General features: G+C 37.6%; 1 protein-coding gene across 2 annotated transcripts in view; it reads left to right on the top strand.

The window, feature by feature from the left end:
• Window positions 1-2,447: 2,447 nt before the first annotated feature.
• CWC22 (CWC22 spliceosome associated protein) overlaps window positions 2,448-20,044 on the top strand; it is a 57,172-nt gene continuing 39,575 nt past the window's right edge. The window contains exons 1-2 of one of the 2 annotated variants that reach the window (XM_040475545.1): window positions 2,448-2,658; window positions 17,622-17,760. In XM_040475545.1, coding sequence (XP_040331479.1) covers window positions 17,734-17,760 — 27 coding nt within the window. In that variant the 5' untranslated portion in view covers window positions 2,448-2,658; window positions 17,622-17,733. Of the gene's footprint in view, window positions 2,659-14,344; window positions 14,474-17,621; window positions 17,761-20,044 lie in introns of those variants that run through there. The other variant, XM_040475546.1, reaches the window with a different exon arrangement.

Genomic DNA, 20,044 nt, shown 5'->3' with positions numbered 1-20,044 from the left:
CCCCATACCTGCAACTCTGACCTTTTTGGAATCAGAGGTCCTAGTCCCCAAAGGTGTTATATTCTTGCTAGAGGACACAGCAAGAGTCCCATTGAACTGAGCTTCATCTGCTGCATAGGCACTTTGGACTCCTTGAGTTCAGGGAAAAGGAGGCAAAAAGAAGAGTTAACACCTTGGGAGGAAAAGCTAAGTCTTATCATCAGGAGAATGTAGGCTTGATGTTACATAACAGGAACAAGCAAGACAATGCGTGACACTCAGGTGATCTATTTGGGCAACTCTTAGCGCTACCTTGCCGAATAGTGAGTGTTAATAGCCAACTGCAGCAGCACCTGCATGAGAAGGTGATTATTACTAAGGGTTCAAATTTCTCAGGAACTAGGGTTTTCACACAACTAGTGTAACTACTAAGACCAGCAGAATTGGTAGCTGAGAGTGTGGGGAATTTAGAATGAATAGTGGAGGACAAAGGCAATGGTTCAGGTGTGGTTCAAAACCAACTGCAAAGATGGGGACTATAGTTTGTCCCACTAACTTCTCTCTACTAAGTTTCCTTTCAGGAAAAGAAGCCACTGGAACCCTAGAGGAATTGTTCTCTGAATGTGTATACAGAGTGGATCTAAATGGTGCAAGGGGTTGACTGTGACAGAGAAATTCTGTTCAGATACCCTCTCAAGAAAAGGCTCTTTGCCTAGCTGCTAGGAGTAGTTAGGTAACACCATTCAAATGTTAATACTTCCAACTGTATATCAGGTTTTGAATGGTGGCCACATTTTTCTTGGGGTGGCTCCAGCCAATGACTGAGCAAAACTGTGTTACAAGGGCCTAGCCATTTTTATCCCAGTGTGGGACTCTTCATCCCAGCGTGAGACTCTTCATCTTTGCTCTGGAGTTACCATACCCAAGCCAGTTTCCTCCCTTTTACTTTTACTGTTTTACATTCTTTTTTAAAAAGGTTATTTATTTATTTATTTATTTATTTTTGAGAGAGAGAGAGAGAGAGAGAGAGAGAGAGAGCGCGCGCGAGTGCACATAGGGGAAGGGCAGAAAGAGAGGGAGAGAATTCCAAGCAAGCTCCACACCGTGAACCCACAAACTGTGAAATCATGACCTGACCCAAAATCAGGAGTCAGAGGCTCAACTGACTGAGCCACCAAAGCGCCCCTGTTTTACATTCTTAACCCTATGTCACAGTTTGCTTCCTGGATTCCAAAACGACAAACCTAGTCTTTTCCAGCTCCATCTAACTACCCTAGCTTCAACTCTAACTTTCCTATTGCTACTGATAATTGTAGAGGTGGTATTGTGCTTCTTTTCAGTATGGATACAAATGTTTACCAGATTCATCTCCTATGCCCTGTATTGGTACAACTGAAAACTATTCACTTAAATATTTAAAGACACCAAAATGTGCCTTTATGGTCAAACATGTCAGATAGGAAAAAAAAAAAAAAAAAAGGATGGATATTACTGTTATGTAGTAAGAATTATCTCATATACATCAAGTGTATCAACGAATTCAGTTCTTAAGAGTATTCTATGGGATGGGCACTCCTCCCCCCCCCCAACATCAGAAAATGGGCACACAGTGTTAAGTAAACTGCCCCCAGAAAAATTACCCATGAGTATATCAATAGATTTAAGAGTTAAACATAAATAGGACTTCTCCAGTATCTTTATCTGTAATCACTGTACTCTTCTGCCTCAAAGAAAGGGTTACTCACATGAGTACTCTAAAATCCTAATAGAGAAATGTTTGGATAAACCAGGCCTGGTGTACACAAGGGTGGGGAGAATAAAGATATCGTTGCTTTAGGAAAAGATAGTTTCCAAAACAGTAACAAGCAGTTGAATTTTTTTAGGTTTTGTTACTCTTGAAAAGTAAAGCATAAGAAAACAATTTCATGAATTACCTCTGATCTCTGCACAGTTCGCTATTTCCAAGTTGGCCAGCCAATCTCCTTATCCTCGCGATGTCTTGCCAGCTGGTACCTTAAACTCAATTAGAAGCATCATCTTCTCTACAAAATTAGCTTTTCCTCATTACTTCACTTTGTGGTCCAAAATCCTCCCGTTCTCGCAGCTTGAAATTTTGGGACTTAGTAGGCACTTAACGTTTCCTAACATTTTTCCTTATATAGGCTCTTGATCTAACTACTGCCAAAATTCTGTCTTCTCCTCTTAAAGATTTCCACAGAAAAAAATGACTACTGAGGTCTACTTCTTGCCAACTGCAGAGAAAGAGCTTTAAAGTAAATTTTGAGAAATCCACATCACTATCAGCTTTCAGATGAGCCGCCTGGATGTGCTCTCGGGAGCCTACTCAGAAGAACTACAATTCCCGTCGTACATTGCGACCTTCTAAAAATTACAATTTACGCGTCATTTCCGTCCTAACTGGCGGCGGATGCTGGACTTTGTAGTTTGCATTAACTTCTCTTTTGTCGCCGTCTTGGAAAGAGGAAATTGTGGCCAGACCAACTGCTCTCAACGTGGTATTAAGTTATGGTATTTAAAGTAAATTAATAGGATAACGTTTTAAAGTGAATTTAGCGTCAGGTTTGTATGTATTTCACGTTCCGCCTTCCTCGCACTGCCGGGGCCGGAGAAGGGGAAGTGACGTGCGTCCGGTGTAATGGCGGCGCGGTGGAGCTCCAGGTAATTACCGAACTCCGTAGACTCGCCTCAGGCAGCGAACCAGATTGGGGGTGGCAGGTTGCCGGACCGGGTGGGAAGAGAAAGGGGACTAGGGGGTGAGCAAGGATTTGCTGGTACCTCCGCGGGCAGCTCGGAGGTGTGCGCGCCGGCCCCCGAGACTGAGGTGTGAGTGCCGGTAGTGCGGAGGAGTCTGAGCGGGTAGGGAAGGGGCCGTGAACTCCGTTCCCGCCTGCGCGGACGGACCTCGCTTCCTGGTGAGGTTGCTGCAGCTGTCTGGCGGTGGTGTTTTTGTTGCTGAAGTCTAGCACCAGCGCCTGGGCCTCTGTCTTGTCGGCGCGGATCACTTAGAACTTCTCAAGTCCTTTAGGTTTCCCGAGGCCCCTTTTTTACCGGCCGGGCCCCAGGCCGTGGGAGTGGGATTAAGGAACTGTGGTTAGTTAGAAAATAGTGGAAGTTCCACTGTTAGCCTCCATCCAGCGTATATCCCTGTGACGGCTTTTTTACATTTTCATTAATCGTTTCTTTTTCATTTATTTGCCCTGTAAATACTAGATGCTTTCTAGTGTTTACTCCTGGGGGCTCTTCTCTGTCGTCCTTTATCCCTCCCTAAGTTGATCTACCTCCAATAAGGTACTAACTCTCCAACTTGGACCTCCAGTATGTCCACCTCTCTGTGGAGCTCCGGATCCTACAATACACTTGTGCATATCGCTACCGTAATAGTTAATTTTATTGAGTCTTAACTGCAATAACCGCTTTACCTATTTTCACTTAACCCTCACAACACCTCTTTGAGATAAATAAGGAAAAAAAAATGAAGAAAGGATGTTCTAGATGCAAGATATACGTGATTGAAAGCATACTGACAGTTCCTTTTACGTTTTGATGTGTCCACAGACTAGCAATAGCAGATAGAAAAACAAACTTGGCTTTCAGAAAACTAGTTAGCCTGCCTCCTCATCATGTTTTAACTTGTTTTAGGATTGCCTGTGAATCTGGGAGTTAGCCTCAATTATCCTTCTCTAGAAAAGCGGATTTAGAATTGGCATTAAAAGTGTGACTTTGTTCTTAGAAGCATTGTGACAAGCAGCATCTGTAGGAGGAGGAGACCTGCTAGGGTGGGTGCTGGCTGATGGACTCCTAAGCCAAAGATTCCAGTCTTGATTCAGGCCTTAGAAACTCTGTCACTTAGGCAGGTTACTTAACATCTCTAGTCTCAGCTTCCTCATCTGAAAAATGTGGATGATAATAATATCTAACTTAGTGGGTTGTTTTGAGGATAAAAATAAATAACAATGCTTATATATAAGGCCTGTGTACAGTGCCCGGCCTACAGTGTTAACTATTATTGTTACTGTTGTAATATAGCTGATGAATCCTCTATGCCTCAGTTCTTGTTCTTTGCTTTTGAATATTGCTCTTCCATGTTTCCGTGCCCATTCCACTTTCGTGGGGCATTTCCCACCCCATTTGACTGGGGTTCTGGTTTGTGTTCTCCCTGATGATTGTACATTGCCAGGTGATCGACAGTAAGTTGAACCTGAGACCATCTAAGAGAACACACTTTTACAGCGCCGGTGCCTTAGCAAACATTATTTTCTGTTTACTACCCACTTGTATCTAGACTGAATTTTGTATTACCTGGTATCTCCGTAACGTAAGTTCTAGCTGGCCTAAGAAAGAGGTGGTTATTGGTAATGTAGCTGACCATACTGATGACTCTGTGGGCTTCCTTGTTGCATTTCTCTTCTGTAATGTTTGAAAATTTTAGCATGGGAGGGTGATGAAACAAAAAGGCCTCTGGCACATTAGTTTCATCATACTTCTGGACTGAACCTGTCACCTAAATATTTTATCTCAGTGTATACATTTCATTTCAGTGCCTACAATAAAGTGCAAATTTTCGAAGCATTTTCTTCCAAAATAATACATCAGGAGAGGAAGCAGTGGACTAAAGCAAGCCTTTGCTATTTGTAGCCAAGCTAGTAAGTGTTTTCCCGGAGAATAGATAACAACAACAGCAACAACAAAAATGGTATAAATTACCTTGGCCTGGAGACATTAAGACTGCTGTGATTATAGAAGCTAATCAGAGGAAGAGACTAAGTGGAGAGTCATGCTTAACTTGACTTTAGGCCTAATTGAAATGGATCAGGATAGACAGAGTTCAGCACTACCACCTGAAAGGTCCTGTGAGTTCTTCCCTCAATTATTTTATCAAGATGGTTTAATTCTAGACTTGGTGACAGGTGCCTCCGTAATGAAATAAAGTGCTTTGTGTCTAGGGATTACTTCATAAATTTCTCCGTGGAGACCACCACTTCCAAGTTTTCTTTAACACTTAGAACATGGTTGGAGTGCCGAGGTGGCTTAGTCGTTTAAGCATCTGGCTCCTCATCTCGGCTCAGGTCATGATAGGATTTGTCGGATGGAGCCCCGTGTCGGGCTCTGTGCTGACAGCACAAAGCCTGCTTGGAATTCTCTCTCTCCCTCTGTCTTTCTGCCCCTCCTGCGTGCATGTGCTCTTTCTTTCTCAAAATAAATAAACTTTCTTTAAAAATCTTAAAACGTGGTTTACTAAATAGCTCTTTAATTAATAATCAGAAAGGCCACTTTCAAAGCTGTGCTGAGTGTTGACAGAATGTATTCAGCCCATATACTTATTTAAGCAAGCTGAGGAACACATTTTGGGGGAGGGGGAATAAAGTGGTATGAGTATTCAAAGACATGAAATAGACTCAGTGATTAAACATGGTTTTGTAAGTTGAAGTAACTGTACCTTCAGGATCAGGTTTCCTCTTGCAGTGCCTTTAAAGGAACTGGTATTTTTTTCATCTTCCATAAATTGGAAATTTATTCAGCCCTCCAGGTTAACACGGGGTGAAGACAAGGGATGACCCCTGATAGTGCTGTCTTGATGCAGTTAATGACAAACAGCTTGGGGCTTCCTAGAAGTCAGCGTTGATAGTTAAGACAAGTCTGCTGTGGTAGGTATTCCTTGGTAAAAGTTGTCTAAGTATCGTTATAGAGAGTTCTTTGTGGGAAGAAATAGGAATAATCAGGGCACCTAGGTGGCTCAGTCAGTTAAGCGTGTGACTTGATTTTGGCTCAGGTCATGATTTAGCAGTTAATGGGATCGAGCCCTGCTTCAGACTCTGCGCTGACAGCACAGAGCCTGCTTGGGATTCTCTGTCCCTACCCCACTCGCACGCATGTACACACACTCTCTCAAAATAAACACATTAAAAAAAACAAGGAATGGTAATAATCATTAGAAGTCCACACGCCCCCTTTTATGTTTAATTTTACAATTGGAACCTGTGAAGTGGTAAGTACTGTCCTGGGTTCTCAATGTATAGCAGTGACCAAGAATCTCAAAAATCTTGTTCTCATTCAAGGTGTTTCATCCTTTAGCTTCATGAGTCTCATGTTCCATCTCATTTCTGCTCAATCTTACATTCACACCCTTTACTCAAACAACTGAGAATCCCCTAAACTCTTTTTTTATATCTCAGTCTTTACACATGCTGATCTCATTGCCTGAATGACCTCTTTCCCCTTTCATGCGAGAAGTGATTTTTCCCCCTTTCCTACTTGTACTTCAGCATTCAGCTTCTGGACCCACTTTTTTCTGTATGCCCCAGACCCACTTAGTTGCACTTCCTCTCTTCCAGGAATACTGTGTCTATAACATTGCTATAGCACTTAAGACTTTTCTTCTCTCCTGACGTTAGCAACTTTCATTTCTCAGATCCCAGTTCCTTGTGCGCAGCTTAATGTATGCATCGCCTCACTATTAACAGACACTGCCTTTGACCCCCTATTCTTAATTTGTTTCCAAAAAATAGGGGGTAGAGTAAAAAAACAGAAAAAGACCACAACCATACTGTTCTTTCTCTTAACCTTATACTTTCTTATTTTTTCTATACTACTTTACAACTTCTTAATAGAAGTTTTAATTTTTGGCTTATCCTCATCATTTTTGTTTTAGTTCCATTTACCTGTGTTAGTCCTATACCAAGTGTCTTAATTTTTATGACCTTACAAAAGAGACTCTTCTGCAAAAATTCAAACTTTAACATTAAATGAAAAAGAAAGCATTCAGTGGGTGATAAAGAAGCACTAAAGCTATTTCTTTAGTACAAGACTCTTCTTTTACTATCAAGTAAAGTGGTGAGGGTTATGGTATAGATTTGAAATTTAAGGTTTTATCTATTTGTTATTGTGAAAATGGATATAAAACTTAGCTTAATCACTAGACCAAGAAAACCCGTAATGTTTGTTCAGTGAATGAAGATGCTGGAGTTAGTGAGGAAAGTTCAGTCCTGTTGCTGTGCAGTTGAATTGTGAACCAAAGGGTGTGTGGAGAAACTAAGAGAAGACGAGGTGGGCTTAGGCTGTAAATACAAGTGACTGAGTGATACAAGTAGTAGCAGCAGACTCCTCCCTTAGGATTTGTTTTTATTCAGTAATTACAGGAAGTACTACTGAAGAACTCTTCTCTTAAAGATTTTTATATGGAAACAGATTGTTGACGCATGAAGCATTGAGACAGAAATTTCCATTTTAAAAGCTTAGAAGGAGGGCACCTGGGTGGTTCATTCATTTAATTATCTGACTCTTGATTTTAGGTCAGGTCATGATCTCATGGTTCATGGGTTCCAGCCCTATGTTGGGCTCCATACCAGCAGTCCAGAGCCTGCTTAGGATTCTCTCCCTCCTTCTCTCCCTCTTTCTCTCTCTTTCTCAATTTGCCCCTCCCCAGCTTGCGTGTGCTCTCTCTCTCAAAATAAATAAATAAACTTAAAAAAAGTTAAGTAGCATATTGAAACGATTATATCACCTTTAATTTCTTTGGTTAAATACAGACCAGTATGGACTGGCTTCATGATATAGGAAATGAATGAGGGATAATACCTCCTCTCAGTTTATAATGAGTAATTTTTATTAAAATGTTAACAGCTTTTAGATTTTGTCTTTTTTTTTTTTTTTTTTTTTTTTTACTAATCTGTGTCTTTTTACCATCGTCTTAGGATGTCCCCAAATTGGGGCTGTCTCCCCTGCACAGTCAGAGACTAATCAAAGGCCTTTATATTTTGTTTATTCCTCATAAAAAGTCAAATAGTATCCAGGTACTATTTGCACACCTCCCAGCCCTATAATTGAACATGGGAATCTTCAGTCATTCAAATGGTTAGAAGTCAAAGAGCACACCTGGTATATGTATTGACTAGGAAACAAACAATAAGAGAGTACAGGTCTACAGTTCTTTATTTGTAATCTTAGAGCCAGAACTGTTTCGACATTCAGAATTTTTAAGATTTTAAAGAAACACAGTGCACATATATTTATGAAGTAATAGCCCTTTTGGAATCCCAGGCAATATCTTCCAGTCAAACACATTAATATTTCTACAGTTCAACAAATTTAAGTCTCAGGTTGGTGCAGGTCAAGTTTTGCTGCCAGATGAGTTTCCCATAAGCTTAAGAAAAATCTTTGTGGGGCACCTTGGTGGCTTCGTTGTTTGAGCGTCTGACTCTTGATTTTACCTCAGGTCACGATCTCACAGTTCGTAAGTTCGAGCCCTGTGTCAGGTGCTGCGCTGATAGGGTGGAGCCTGCTTGGGATTCTCTCTCCCTCTCTCTCTGTCCCTCCCCTGTTTGTGCTCACTCTCTCTCAAAATAAATAAACTGAAAAAAAAATCTTTGTAAGTCGTGCTGAGCATAGCATAACGTATAGAGTTGTCAAATTCCTATGTTGTATACCTGAAACTAATATAACATTGTGTGTCAACTATTCTTCTATTAAAAAAAAAAAAAAAAAGGAAAGGAAGGAAAAGAAATATTGTATTTTCAGAGCTTTTCAGATTCCATAATTGCAGACAAGGGATCATCACCTGTACCTGGTGACTTTTCCTTATAGTGATAGTAGTGTTCAGATGCTTTTATTTTCTTGAAATTGTGAACCTATGCTGAAATCAGATTACAACATCATCTGTCCTTGTGTGGTATATAATGCAGCATATTTCTCACCAATATTTACGCATTTTTAAAAATAACAAGAAACAATAGTAGGAAAACAATTCTCTTAAAAGGATTTTTCCTTCAATACAGATATGTAAAGGCCATAGACATCTTATCATATATTAAGAAATGTGGCCAATCTGTTTTTCGTATCTTTTCCCTGGGAAGGAAAATTGCCTTGTGGAAGGGCCAGGGGCTTGGGTCCTCTTTGGGGATTTTCTTGAGGATCCTACTACTATCTCCTTCCCATTTCAGTTTTGTATTTAGAACATATTTAAACTGGTTTTTCTTTTGAATACTGTGTAATATTACCATTTTCCCTTATTGAGCAACTAAGATAGTTTTTTTTTAACTCTGTTATCATGTTTGACATTTGTCAAGTGTGCTGTTACTGTGTAGAATGCAGTAGAGCAACCTGAAGGAAAGGGAATGGACTTTGTTGACTTCCTTTTAATTTATGACAGTTACAGCAAGTCACGTTGGTTGAGGATGCCTTGGGGACAACGGGGACAACGGTAGGAGTGCTCAACAGAATATCATTGAGAAAGCTGTGCATTACAGCCATTAGTTGACGTTTTCATCATCTGAACTTTTAAGATAATTACAGAATTTACAATTTCATAGTTTCCAGTTAACTATCTAAAGTGCATCCTACAAACGTTATTAAATATTTTGCCTTCTGATGCTTGCTGACACTGATGGGAAAATAATTTTTAAGCTACCATCTTCTTATCATAAAATGCCCTCGTTGTTCAGGAGAGCAGGTGTGGTTTTGCTGAGTTGCTTACTTGTGACAAGGAGAGAGAAATTTAATAATTCACCATAAACACACAGTGATACTAAGAAGAGCAGTGAGAGCTATAAACTCTAGATAAATTGCTCTCATTGCAGGAATTTCCAATTAGTCTAAGTATCAAGCATGCACATGTTGAACTCCCAGAATTTCCTTATGGGCGTATTCTGTATAAATCTGGACGATGATAGGACTTTATGCATTTTTTGTTAGAATTGTAGTAGCAGTCTACTTTGTAAAATTGTCAATTTCACAGTTACATTTTGGGACATGGAAATCTAACAGAGTGTGCTTGATTGCCAGAAAATTATTTGGTGATGATGGTTGAAGGGTAGAAAGGAAAAGATGACACACACTGATGAGAAAGAAAACTCATTACATTTAGATAAGTAAGGTAATTTGAAATAAAATACACAGAAAATTGCTGTGTATATGTATGTGTAGGTAAGTTGAGAAGAGAAACCAGGTTTCAGAACCAAGGATAGCCAAGGAAAATGGTGAATCTTGCACAGTGGAGTCAAGTGACTTATTTGCTTATACTGTACCTGGTCAGAGTGAATTCCGGCTATGCTAATTAAACAAAGGGAACCTTTAAAGTATTATTTTGCATCTTTAAAAAGAAGTGGGTAGGGCTTTATATTAATATCAAAACCTTTGCTATCTGAAACTTCGGAAAAATGGGTCAGTTTAGCATAGGAAGATTTTCTGTGTAGTAGAGACTACATCTGTTTACATTTTATAGTTTACCAATATTGTATCCATATATTAATGTTGTCATTTTCATTGGGATGCAATATCAGATGGTTTTGGCATCAGATAAACCATCTAGATTTTAGCTCTGCCATTTACTAGCTATAATTTACTTGTACACATTGTTTCAACTCTTTGAACCTCAGTTCTCCCATTGAAAATATGGCTAAAAAATTAACAAAGCAAGGTAATTGTGAGGATTGAATAAGAATATATAAATGAAATGCCTAGTGTTGTATTTTTGCGTCTGCAGTAATGTATCATTATTTATTGCTATTGTTATCTTAATCTAAATTACACATTTCAGACTTCTAAAGTATATGTAGTTAATTGTTAATCTCTGGGATATCTCAGGAATATCATTGTAATGTGCTATATAGACTCTATTAGTGTCAAGGATAGATTAGTTTGTTGAAGAGTTACTGTGTACATTGGCAGTTCTCCCATTGGCTGGTTTTGAACGGTGATGGTTAGTCTACATTCACCACTGCACATCAGCTTCAGGACATTCATCATTATATTATTCTAAAATGACTTTTGTATCAATGGAATACATGTTTATAAGTTGAGGAAAATATTAAAGTTCATATATTACTAGCATTAGAGCTTAAAGTATCTCCATTATCAACTTGGGCACAGTATTTAGGTAACAGGTGATTTTGAAATGAGTCTTATTTCAGGTACATACTAAGATAAGTTCTCTTGGATGGAAAATATGTAATAAGGATTTAAGTAATTCTGAGAGTCTGTGTCCCACCGTATTTTCATTCTCCCCCTCCCCATCCAAAAACCATGATGTAAACATGCTAATAATTTTAGCAAGTTGACAATTGAACTGGATTAGAAAATGTTCTCTTCCATTATTTCATCCCTTATTCAGAAATAAGAACTTCAGCCTACTTCCATTTTAGAAGGAAAGTTGGGTAGAGTTTATTAGTCAGTTGAGTTAGTACTGAATTCAAGTTGGTAAAGTGGGTTCTATTATACAAATACATCCCATTTTAGAGAAGGGAAAGTGTTCAACTCAGGATCTAAACAAGGGCCACACACTAAATCTGTTGTCTCTTTTGTTCTATAATAGCTATCCTCCTTTTTTTCTTTTTTCTTTTTTTGTCCCCCATAGCATTGAATTATTTGAGAAACTGGATCATTAGGCTTGTATGTGAAAGCTCACTAGTGAATAATCACCAATGACATACCTCATTAGCTGTCAAAGTTTAGTATTAGTATGCAGCAAAGGAGACAGTATACTGTGGAGGACCATGGAGCATCTCAAAAAGGTGGTTTAAGAACGGGTACTTACTATCTTTGTGAGACTAGAGGTTAGTTATCAGATCATCTTGGCAGTGATTGGGCAGAATTTGAATTTGTAAACTAGTGAGTTGCTGGGACAGTAAATGGTCATATCTTTAAAACTTATGGGTCCTTGCAGACATCATTTTGTGGTCTTACTTTGGAACAGATGGGTCTAAAGTAACTAGAAATAAGAGTACGATCTTAGCTAATCCATGATAAGTATATTGTGACTTAAACTGGCATTATATTTATGTTTTTCAAGTTAGCAGAATCCATTTTATAAGTAGTTTCTGTTTCAGTTGTCAATTCTCCCTTCATAGCTGCCATCAGGGTTATTTTTTAACTTTATTAGTACCTCTGCTTACTCAGCCTCAGCTGCAGAACAGGCCATTATCTTCTGGAGATACGATCAATCAATAGCTACACTGTCTTTCAGTGGGTCATGATCATGTATCAAGTTTGTGATTGTCCTAGTATGTCTAGTGCCATGTTTTCTTGACGTTTATGTTAAACGGTTGTTTGGCATCATGGTGGATGCACTGCATTTAAGACTGTAGAGATCACACCTTGGTGATTGAAACATAGACAGACTCTAGGACCAGGATTATTATATTATCCCTTATTTCCTGTAATCTGAACCTTTTGTAGAAAATAACCAAGTGACTTTTCTCACAAATTGGATGAGTTATTTTACTTTGTCAGTATCTAAAGAATTAATACCATATCTGGAGATTGTCAAGGACAAGGATTTTGAAGTACCATGATTAAAAGACCTTAGCGTCTACTAATCATTTAGAATTATGTTGCCCAATATGGTAACCACCAGCCAGCCACATATGGCTATTCAAATTAAAAGTAAACTTAATTATAAAATTAATAAAATTATAAAATTATAATATTAATTTTCTCAAATCCATTGGGCACATTTGAAGTGCTCAATAGCCACATGTGGCCAGTGGCCATTGTGTTAATGAAGTGGCTACTGACAGTGCAGAATATGAACCTTTCCATTAATGTAGAAAGTTCCATTGTACAGATTTAGAAGCATCAACCAGCAAGGAGAGAAAAAATAAATAACCAAGAGGATAAAAAACAAAAATACACAAAGAAGTGCATTATCATCAGTGGTTTCTATCATCAGGGGAAGGAGGGCCTTATTCTGTAGCCTTGGTCAGAAGTAGTTTTCAGTGTTTTCTGCTTCTGGGCCAAAAAAGTCCTTGAAATCAGTCGCAGGTGATGTGTGGTGGTGATGATGGCAGCAGCATCCATCAGGTTATTTCCTATAAATAGTAAACAGAACTAGGTGGAGTCTTTCACAGATTATTTTGATGTTCCTTCTGGACAATTCACTTCCTAATGTTTATAGAAGGAGTGTTTAGATGAATGTAGGGAAGCAAAAACTCCTGTGTACAATAAGTAACTGATTAATTTATATAATAATAATAAAACCCAAAGAGAATGGAATCCTCCACTGAAGTATACCATAGTCTCAATTTTATGGGGACTTAGTCACTGGTTATCCTGGAAATAAGAACAAATTAAGAACATTCATAGTTTTCTAGGCTTTTAATTTTTCCATAAAATATATTCCAGATCTCACTAATTAATAAGCTTATTTAAACTTACAGGCAAATATTTTTACAGAAGTTATTTTAGTCTTTATATATGAATGTATATGAAATTTGTGTCCAGTTTACCTAGGAAGGCTGAACTTCTCTGTTGATGTAGGTTTTTTCTCTTCCTATCTCAATTTTTCATGTTTTATATTAATTTTAAGAATAATAAAAGCATTTTATAAACATATTTTATCATCTGGATGACTCCATTTTAGTGCTTATGTTTGTTTGTGGCCATGTTGCAGTAGGTAATGTTACTTTAATTATCATGGCATATATCTTAAACTCCCACAGAACCTGTGCTGCAGCAATCAGTGCATTACCACTGAGAATTTTCTCCCTATGAATTGTGCCCAAAATTTCTCATTTAAAAATCACTGCTATTGATATTCTTTTGCACGCATATATATGCTTCTTACCAATGAGTTAGTAAGGATTAATACATTTGGAATGTATGTGTTCCTTTCCAAATGATTTTTGACTAAACACTATAAAGGAGGTAGGCTATGAAGTCTCTGTATTTTACCTAAAGTAAAGTACAATTTTACTCTCAATTTATGGCAAATTGAGAACCAAGATTTCTCATCCAAAATTGGAAAGCTGAAGCAACCTGGTGATGAGTTGGATATTGGAAATACATCGGGGATACTTTCATGAAACCAGCATGCCTAGGCATCCCTTTTCCCCTACACATCTGATATAGTAAGTCAGGTAGGCCCCAATATATGTACTAGTAATTCTATACACAAGTGTTCCTAATTTAATTACTTTTAACATAATGAACTAGGGAACCAGTTTTACATTAAGTAATGATTTGAATGAAACTGGCATTTGCAAAAAAAACAAAAACAAAAAAAAACTTAACCAGCCACTTTGCTTGAGCAGCTTAGTGCTGTGCTTATCATTATAGATTTACTTTTTAGAACTAGAATATAAGCTCAATGTGGGCAGGGGATTTTGATATGGCTGTTCATTGCTGTCTAGCCAGTGCCTAGAAAGGTGCCTGGCAAAATAACAGAAGTAGTAAATATTATTTGTTCTTGAATGAGTGTATAGATAAATGATGCTGGGTGATAAAGGTGATAAGTATTTGTTAGAAATGATATAATGATTGGGCTAGTGGGGGTAAAAACCATCACCTTTAAGCAAAAGTTAATTGAGTGAAATTTTGAGTTTCATGGCTCTATACATTTATAGCCATAAATACAGGAATGAGTCATGTCAAAAAAAGTCATGAAATTTGTGTAATACGGCACAGTCATCTTGTCTGAGAAGGCACATGGGACCTAAAACCCAGTGGAGACAAGATCATGCCTTCAGGGTCGGATCCACCTGAGGTGAGAGAGAAGTAGCTTCTGTTTGAGTTGTTTTGTTCATTAATATTTAATATAATTAACAGAGTTAGATTTAGGTCTGCCATCTTGTTTTTTTTCCTCCTTCTGTTTTTTGTTCCTTTGCTCTATCTTGCCCTTTTCATTTAATTTTAAATTTTAAATTTAAATATTTTTAAATTCTATTTTAAGTTATCTACAGGCTTTTTAGCTATATTTTTTAACATTACTTTTGCAGTCATTGTTCTAGGGGAAACAATATGTATCCTTAACTTTCCATAAGTTTCTTAGATTTGATATTAATTACTACCACTTCACAAAAAACTTAGAAATCTTGGATCATGTAGGTCTATCTTACCTCCTCCTATATATGCTACCTAATGTGTCTATTTCATCTACATACACTATAACCCCTCAAGATGTTTTTTTTAATAAGTACATTTATTTATTTTGAGAGAGGGAGGGTCATAGAGGGAGGGAGAGAATCCCAAGCAGGCTCTGCACCAGCAGCATGGAGCCTGACGTGGGGCTCAAACTCATGAACCGTGAAATCATGACCTGAGCCAAAACCAACAGTCAGATGCTTAACTGACTGAGCCACCCAGGTGACCCTCAAGATGTTATTTTTACTTTAAACAGACCTATGTATTTTAAGTGAAGGAAAAAGTAGTCTTTTATACTTCCTGAAAAAGTCACCATTTCCAGCGTTCTTCATTACTTTCTGAAGTCTCCATTGGTGTCATTTCCCTAAAGCCTGAGAACTGCAGCATTTCTTGGAGAATGGGTCTGCTGGTGCTGCATTCTGTTTCTCTTAGTTTTCTTTTGTTTGTTTTAATTAGTAAATGTCTTTATCTTCATTCTTAATATTATTTTTGTTGGAATCTTAGGGTAGCAGGGTTTTTTTAGTCTTTCAGCACTTTAAAGATTGTCTTCTAGTCTCCTTAGTTTCTGATGAGAAGTCAGAAATAATTTGAACAGTTATTTCCCTGTATGACTGTGTGTATAGGCGTGGTTTTCTTTATATTTATCCTATCTAGGATTATCTGTGCTTCATGAATCTGTAAATTTATGCCTTTTGCCAAATTTGGGGGGAAATTTGGCTATTTCTTAAAATATTTTTTTCCTATACCATTTTTTTCCTTCATGAACTTTGATTACATGTAGATTAGGCCTTTTGATAATTGTCCTACATGTCCCTGTTCATTAATTTTTTTGTCTGTTTCTAGATTGGATACTTTTTATCTTTTAGATTATATAATTTCATTGACTTTCTATTATCTCCATTTTGCCTTAGGTTTGGCTAACCAGTGAGTTTTTTACTTCATATATTTTTCAATTCTAGAATTTCATTTTGGTACTATTCTTTTCATTGTTGTTTTTGTTTGCTTTTGTTTGTTTCATTTTTGCTGAAATTTCCTGTGTATTCCTTGCAAGTGTGTTTTCCTTTGTGCTTTGGAATATGCTTTAAAAACCTTGTATGCCAATGCCAACATCTGGGCCATCTTAATGTTGGTCTTTGATTATCTTTTTTTTTAAAGGTTGGACCACAGTTTTCTGATAACTTTTTTAATTGTATTCTGGTCATTATAACTGTTATGTTAAGACTGTACATTCTGTTACTTTCCTCTGAGGAGTGGTGACTTTTTAGACAATTAACTTGATTAGATTTAAATTGCAAATTCTGTCTCTTAGGCAGCTATTCATATCACAGTTCGGTTCTTTGATCCTGAGTACTGTTTTGTTCATGTGTTGGTTCAGAGGTGGTCAGAGATTTGGGCACATGCGGCTCCTCTTCTCGGGCTCTCTCCCTTCTGAGAGTCCCCTAGCAGCATGCTAATCTAACTGCAGCTACAAATACTTAATTGCTGGTGTGCTTTAGGCTGCAATTGTACTTTATACGTTAAGTTTGTAAAGAATCTCATATATATTGCTCTTAATAACCTTGATACCATGCTAACCACTGTAATAGAAACTTTTCTTGATTTAGTGATCTGTGTATATCCCTATCTGCATTAAATGATAGCAGCTCTGTGTCACTTTATAGTGTTAGTATTATTTTTGTGTATGTGGTCTAGTGGAAAGAAAATTTAATTGGGTGTCCTTAGGCTAAGTTTCCAGTTATAGGTCTGCCATTAACTGGTAGTATTGCTTAGGACATTGAAATAACTTATCTGACCTTCATTATTTTTATCTATAAAAAGAAGGAATTGAACTAGATAACCTATAAACCTTTCTGGCATTCAAGCTTAAAAATTTTCCTAGTTGTATTCAATTATTTTGGTACTGGCACAGTTCTTTCTCTTATTTTCTACCTCTTTTAAATCTCTTATTTTCTACTCTTTCATTTGATTTTTGTTGATTTCATTACCTTACACCAAACCATAAACCATTTAGATACATAATTAAAATACTTAAATGACAGTTCTGTGTTAACATAACTAGCAATTCAGCATTTTTCAAAAATTCCTAAAATGTAATTAACAGATAGATATTGGAAAACTTTTATTTTAGCATTTAACATTGGTGACTAGGTTTATTCTGAGCCAAATATTTAGTTCTCATGCCTGAATATATCTGAAGTCATGTACCTTTGATAGATTACATTAAAACTTAATTACTTATATTTTTATGCAGAGCATATTTATTTCTGAGTGATCATTATTACAAGATAATGATAATTGGATATTTCATTCTTAGTCTATATAGAAACATGGGATATTTTGTACTCGGTTTATATAGACTTTATCTTATATCATTTCCTTTGTTTACTTGTTTAGTGTAATACCACAGCACTGTTTTATGATGTAGGTATAGGTTTCCCTCAATGAAAACGATTTGAATAAAGTTATCTGACATCAGTTATTAAATTAATTTTTGTTCCTTTCCATCATTAGGCTAAAAGACCTTCTGGTGTTTAATAATGTTATTATTTGCTCTCTTATTCAGAGTCTGTTCTACATATGTGTTCTTTATACATCGTTATGTGGAACCATTTAAGGACTTTTTAAATTTTTATATAATTATTGATTATATATCTGTGCCTAGTGATTAAGAAAAATAAGATGGTCAAGTGTTCATTGTGTGGAAATAATATGTTGTTATTTCACATACATTTTATCGATGTTAACAAAACTTTCTTTGGTCTATTTCACAGGTAACGTTTGCAGACAGAAAAAGTAAACTGTCAAGGAATTCATACTGTTTGGTACTGGTTATTTGGACCAACTTAAGGAGTCTTTGATTTATCAGACCACTGTCAACAAAAAATGAAAAGTAGTGTGGCACAGATAAAAGTAAGTGTTTGAAATTTATAATGAAGAACATAAGCTTGTAGTCCATTATCTGTCCTTTAATCAAAAATGCATTTACATAAATAGGACATTAGAAACAGACATTGGATGCATATCTAACTTAGACAATTTCAAATGTAGATCCTAGGTCAGATAGAAGCAATAGTGTGCAAGAGGACAAGTGAGAAGAGAACATGCGGGACATGTGTGCATGTATGTGTCCATGTACATGTGTGTGTATATCAATGCCTGCACAAATCAAGAAAGTGCATGTGAGTGAGCACATGCAGAAGAAAAGTAAATAACAGGGCAAGAGAATCCACCATTCTTAAAGAGCATACTTTCCTGAATGAGCATGAAATGGAGGACAGGTGTCTGCTTCCTCAGTTGATCATAGTTCCTGCATGTCTGTCTACAAGTGAGCCTTTTATTGAATATTTCATATGCATAAATGAGTTCTTTATTCTGTGTCATCCTTTACTTAGACATTATACATTTATTTATTTAACAGATAGTCACTAAATTCTTAATTATGTCCCAGTGACTGTTCTAAGTACTTTAGGTAAAATGGTAAACAAAACAGAAATCCTTGGTTTTGTGGAGTTTGCATTCTAGTAGGGGAAGACAAAATAAATTATAAAATTAATACATAAGTCATTTCTATGGTATGGTACAGTGTTAAGTGTTAGATTCGGGCTGTAGACAAAGAAATAGGATAAGGTTGATCAGTAGCATTGGAAGTTGCAATTTTTAATAGGGACCCACTGAAAAAGTAGCTATCTGAGCAAAAACTTGAAGAATATGAGGAAGTCAGCCATGCAGATGACCAGGAGAAGCATGTGCCAGGCAGAGTAAACAACAAGTATGAAGACAGAGTCTAGTGTGGCTGAAGCAGGCTGTAAGAAAGGTAGAGTGGTAGATACAGTCAGAGCAGTAACAGAACCAGTAACTCCATCTACTTTCAGAGCTGCTCCTCTGCCTGTTACTGGACTTAGCAGGAGAACAAACCATTCAATTTTTTTTTTCAGTTTCACAGATCTACAAGCAGGCGTGTCATTTCTTGGGGCTTAGAGTCAGTAAAGGGGAGGGTATATTTTTAATTATAGATCTAGGCACTGCTCCCTTCCTCTCTCCCCCACCACCCCTGCACCCCTAAACTTTCTTCTTTAAAGAGAACCAGTAGACCGAGCTTAACAGTGGACACCAGGCACTGAGGCAGGCTCTGCTGCAATCTTTTCTAAATCCTGTTGACTGTTGTACTGTCGAGCAGAAGGCTAGGTAGACACCCAGCCCGTCCTTGCATCTCTTTTGGTGGGAACTCACTGTCTCAAGCAGACCCATCTGTCAGTAGATACCTTCATATATTGTTCTGGAATCTGCTTCCTTGGGACTTGTACTCGTTGGTCCAGTGGCACTTAAGCAGTTGATTAATTGTGGGCCTAGTAGGTTGCAGACTATTCTAAGAGCCGGGGACATAAAGAAAAAGGAGACCTGGTGTGTAACTGGATCTTGACTGACAAGAGCACTCAGGTTTAGTCGGATACTTTTTTCAGAGGGAGACATGTTTAGTCTTTCTCAGGATCCTCTTCCTGCTCCTCTTATACTGTGCTTCTCTACCTTTGCCTCCTGTGGTCCTGCTGAGTCCTCTGTGGCATCCCCCTAGGCTGAGAGTGGCTATCTTCAGTCACATGCCCTTCAGGCTTGATGGCTCAGCTCTCTCTGCTAGTACTCAATCTAGTCTGCCTCCCTTTTTCCATCCTTTTAGCTACAGGCAGGTCCAAAAGCTGGGTGGGGCCCATTTTTACCTCAGGTGAAGCTCACATCTTCCTTTAATGTTCTGAGGACTTACCTGCTAGGTTCAGGAGGCTTTAGCTGAGGATTCCTTGTTTTTCCATTGAGTCTTACTGCAGCCTCCTTAGCTATCTAGAAGCAAGTTACCCACCTATTGCCAGCCCTTCCTCTCCTTGCTCTTAAAGACTTGTTCCCTGAGGCTAATGGATGCTCAGAGGTCTGGATTCAGGGTTTCTGCTCCACTCACCTTCATATACTGCTCTGTTTATGTTGTTAGAGACTATAGGTAACTGCATGATATAAACATTTGTTTTGCTTAATGAACAACTTAGAGAATTTTTTAAGGTAATTTTGACAATATATTATTTTCAACTGCTACTCTGACTTATAATCTGAACTTTATGATAAAGGAAATAGGAAAATTCAGGTTATTATTTGGATCGCATGTCAAAAATGAGTGAAATCCCGTTCATCTACCAAATCTGAGTTCAAATCC

This window comes from Herpailurus yagouaroundi, unplaced genomic scaffold (assembly GCF_014898765.1).
Source record: "Herpailurus yagouaroundi ecotype Mexico unplaced genomic scaffold, PumYag 140, whole genome shotgun sequence".
NCBI lineage: Eukaryota > Metazoa > Chordata > Mammalia > Carnivora > Felidae > Herpailurus > Herpailurus yagouaroundi.
Note: the sequence above shows the minus strand (reverse complement) of the source record. Positions and strands in the feature narration are given on the sequence as shown.